This window comes from Notothenia coriiceps, unplaced genomic scaffold (genome assembly GCF_000735185.1).
Source record: "Notothenia coriiceps isolate Sejong01 unplaced genomic scaffold, NC01 NC01_scaffold00029316, whole genome shotgun sequence".
NCBI classification, from domain to species: Eukaryota; Metazoa; Chordata; class Actinopteri; order Perciformes; family Nototheniidae; genus Notothenia; species Notothenia coriiceps.
This window is the reverse complement of record NW_011362017.1, coordinates 6,345-10,685: the sequence shown is the minus strand read 5'-3', so window position 1 is coordinate 10,685 and position 4,341 is coordinate 6,345. Positions and strand designations below refer to the sequence as shown.

Genomic DNA, 4,341 nt, shown 5'->3' with positions numbered 1-4,341 from the left:
TGATCCAATGTTAGAAGACATTAAATGGACTTCAATTTAGTGCCCTTAAACCAAGAAACAAACAAATCCAGTCAAACAGTTGAATAAGTAACAAGTATGACCACATACGTGTCAAATAAATATGTGCGCCTCCTCTGGTGTAAAATACACCATTCCCACTTATAAATTAAGGCGGATCGCAGTTTATTCAGACTGCCCCTACAACAAATGTACTTGCATGGATTATGCAATTCAAACTAAAACTGCTGAAAAAACTAAGCAGTAACAAACGTCAGTAGAAAAAAAAGTAAATTATAAAAAAAACGACGACAGTCCAAGACTACATCAACTTTCTATTAAGTGCTTCGAGCAAGTCACGAAATATTGCACAAAGGTTAAGGATTGTGACACAAAAATAACATGACATTTAAAAAAAAAAAAAAAAAAAACACTTTTAAGAGTGAAATCTGATGCTTGTTATGGGAATACTATTCAGATTGTGCACACATTAAATTAAGTGTCAGGGGAATTATTAATGAAAAAGGTTTCAAGGTGACTCCTAAAATGTGTGAGCAGGTAAAATGATTTAGTGTATTGTAACCGTCACCAAGTGGTTCTAATGTTCACCTTGGGGTTAAATGAAACACAATTACAGTACCAATGGAAACGGTTGAACATCCTTAAAGAACAAGACAAGCTAAAAGCCAAGATCTACATTATTTAAAGAGCTTTGATATGCAGATGACCTTACCTAAGTGGATGATATAAGTGTTTCTAATGCACACTACACATACTGGACGATTGAAAGTGAAACTAGTTCTGTTGTGCATCAGTGGCGTTCGATATCTATTCCTCAAGCTAACCAATCAAATGTATCTTAATGTACATTTCCCCATTGACTTGTAGAACTCACTGAAATGCAAAAGGACAGCTTACAGTTACAGATTGTGTTATTATTCAGTGGTTTAAACGGCAATTGTTATCAAAGTTGCTTCGTGAAATGTCTTTAGGACTTTCCTTCAAGTGTCTGTGTACAGGTAACATCATATGTTTTAGCAACTTACATTGGTCCATGTTTTTATAGGCCGTCTCGGAGGTGTCAAAGCCTCCAGAGGAAACACTTTCTGTAACAGCTTTTATCAAACACTGCAGATTTGGTACGAGAAAAATAATAGAAACAAAACTCAAACCAAATCTTAAAAAAAAAAAAAAAAAGGTTAATTAAAAAAAGAAAACAAACCAAACAAAACTTTCGGCAAAAAGAAATAAAATTTAATGGTTTACGTTCAAAGTGAAACTACCAAAACAAAAGAAAGGAAGAAAAAGAAAGCAAATCAAAAAATGAGATAATTAACAAAAGGCCATTCATTTCTCTTCAAACTTGAGATGAGCACTGGCTAAAACAAGTTGGTAACAGATAAGTAAACTTTGCCGTTAGAACAAAAACAAAAAAACAAAATGGCGGAGACAAAGTGATGTTGCTCTGTCAGATATACCATAGTACCTTTTCAACACAAACTTCAACATAAGGTATACATCTACCTTAAACTGGTTTGTCTGCAGTAAAAGGATCAAATCTCTCCCTGCCTTTGGTCCATCTTATTCTCATACTCATCGACTTGGGTTCATATTCAACAGGTTTCTCCTGAAATGCAACTTATATTAAAAAAGACACTTTACACGGGGATGACAGAAACATTTCCCTACAGAGTTAGTCGTGTTTTCAAATGGTTGGAGGATGAGCGAGAGTCCTGGATTAACATCAAAAAGACTGATATTCAAAGTAACCGAAAGCAGATAAGTTAAAAGTGCTTTGCTCTTAGATTGACTCGAGACGGTGAGCAGTGCTGTCGGTCTGAGTCTCCACTGGATGATCGTTTAAGGCTTCTAGCTCTACTTATGACGAGGATCCAGAACCGAGCACTGCTTTTCCAAAACAACCACTGGCAAGAAAATGTCCGTCACAATTTTTTTTTTCATCCACAAACATGTCAACACTTTGAGAACAATTTGTGCGACCTTCCTTATTTTTTGTGTGCAGTGCTCAGAACCATTAGCCGGCCTCCTTTATCTAGTCCCCACAGTTAAACATGCAACAGATACGGACAGTATTTTTAGATAATTTTCAAAAAGTTATCCGGGGGAATCATGGGATTTGACCCTCTCCACCCCCCCACTAAACATTAAAACTACTGAGTGTCTCTCAAGCCTCTAGCATGAGTATAAAAAGATGAGAAACAAAAAGCCTCAACACTCTTTTAGACAAGTACAAAGGTGCAGAAGAGTGAACATCTCTGAATACACTAAAAACCAAACAGATGTGCCAGACTTTGAAAATGCGTACTTCTGCTCTCTGCAGGTCTCCTCCATCCCTCCTCTACACCCGATTGTCCCGCTCTCTTTACTTGTGGCCCTTGCTGGTCTTAAAGGACACTTGCAGCATCTTGTCTCCGAGCCGGTAGCCGTTCAGGCTGGCGATGGCCATGGCCGCCTCCTCGTAGTTGGACATGGTGACGAAGCCGAAGCCCTTGCACTTGTTGGTGTTGAAGTCTCGGATCACCTTGACGTTGGTGACGGCGCCGAACGGGCCGAACATCTGCCAGAGGATGCTCTCGTCCGCGTCCTGGCCCAGGTTGTAGATGAAGATGCACCAGCCGGAGTTGGAGTTCCCGGGCACATTGACGTTCCCCACGCCGCTCATGTGATCAACGCCCATCGGAGAAAACCTGGAAACAAGGAGAGTTTAGAAGACTTGTGGATTCAACAATGACTCTGAACTCAAAGAGACTATTTTTTCCTAATAAAAGTGTTTAATTATATAATGACCCGTTTATGCAAACAACATGGGCTCTCCTGCTACATGACAGGACTTGACTGAAGTCTCTGCTAGTGTTAAAGGTCCCCTATTATACTGTTTTTCATCAATACATTATAGCTCTCAGATATATACAGAACCTGTCTCTGATTGGCTGAAATACCAACAGATTATTGCAGCATTACCCATAATCCCCTCTGTTTCAGCCCTGTTTCCAAAGTGCTGATTCTCTGTCTGTTACTTTAGTGAAAATAAGGAGCCCCTCCCCACGCCCCTCTGAGAGATTTGGTTAAAAAGAACTCAATGGTGCTCTAGGACAGGGGTTCCGAAAGTGGGGGTCTGGAGATCCCGATTGGGGGTCGTGAGATGATTACAAAATAAAAATAATAAAAATATTTTTTTTAAAAGATAATTTGAAAAAAAAAAGAATTATTATTAATTATAACGTTTCCATAGACATTTTTCAGGGGCGTAGTAGTGAGACAATATATGACACTGAAACTGAAAAAAAAATCTGAAATTTAATGTTCACTAGCCACCCCCCCGTCGACAGGGCGTCGCCAGTATCTGGCACTGTATTTTGGGGGTCGCGGCCCTGAAAAGTTTGGGAACCCCTGCTCTAGAGGGAGATTTCAGGTGATAAGGGGGGGGGGGGGTTACCTTTGGTGTGGTGATTGCCCTAATGGCTCTACACAAGCCCAAGCCAATTGGTTATGACAATCATAAAATGGCCAAAATCTGATCATCTCATTTTCAGACCGGTTTTTTAAGGAAATGGATCAGCGGGACAAAAAGAGAGAGAATCTTTTGTTCCTGAAACTTTCAGAGTCTCTTTACACAGAGGGGACACAATGTTGCATGTAGAAGAGACATGAAGAAGAGGGACACATGTTGATGTAGAAGCAAACATGCAAGAAGGAGGAATACATGTTTGGATGTAGCAGAGACATTGAAGAAGAGGGGACACATGTGTTGATGAGCAGAGACGTGGGAGAAGAGGACACACATGTTGATGTAGCAGAGACATGAAAGAAGAGGGATACATGTTGATGTAGCAGAGAACATGAAGAAGGGACACACATGTTGATGTAGCAGAGACATGAAGAAGAGGGATACATGGTTGATGTAGCAGAGACATGAAGAAGAGGACACACATGTTTGATGTAGCAGAGACGTGAAGAAAGAGGGTGAACATGTTGATGTGAAGAGACATTGAAGAAGAGGGGACACATGTTGATGTAGCAGAGACATGAAGAAGAGGGGACACATGTTGATGTAGCAGAGACCATGAAGAAGAGGGGAACACATGTTGATGTAGAAGAGAACATGAAGAAGAAGGGGACACATGGTTGATGTAGCAGAAGACATGGAAGAAGAGGGGACACATGTGATGTAGCAGAGACATGAAGAAGAAGGGACACATGTTGATGTAGAAAGAGACAGGAGAAGAGGGGACACCCATGTTGATGTAGCAGAGACATGCAGAAGAGGGGACACATGTTGAATGTAGCAGAGACATGAAAAAGAGGGGATACATGGTTGATGTA

At 40.4% G+C, this 4,341-nt stretch overlaps 1 protein-coding gene across 1 annotated transcript in view; it reads right to left on the bottom strand.

Moving 5' to 3' along the window:
• Positions 1–1,956: 1,956 nt before the first annotated feature.
• Positions 1,957–4,341, bottom strand: part of LOC104958774 (ELAV-like protein 1) — an 8,235-nt gene continuing 5,850 nt past the window's right edge. The window contains exon 5 of the mRNA XM_010786575.1: positions 1,957–2,705. Within this exon, the coding sequence (XP_010784877.1) occupies positions 2,381–2,705 (325 nt within the window). The 3' untranslated portion in view covers positions 1,957–2,380. The remainder of the gene's footprint in view (positions 2,706–4,341) is intronic.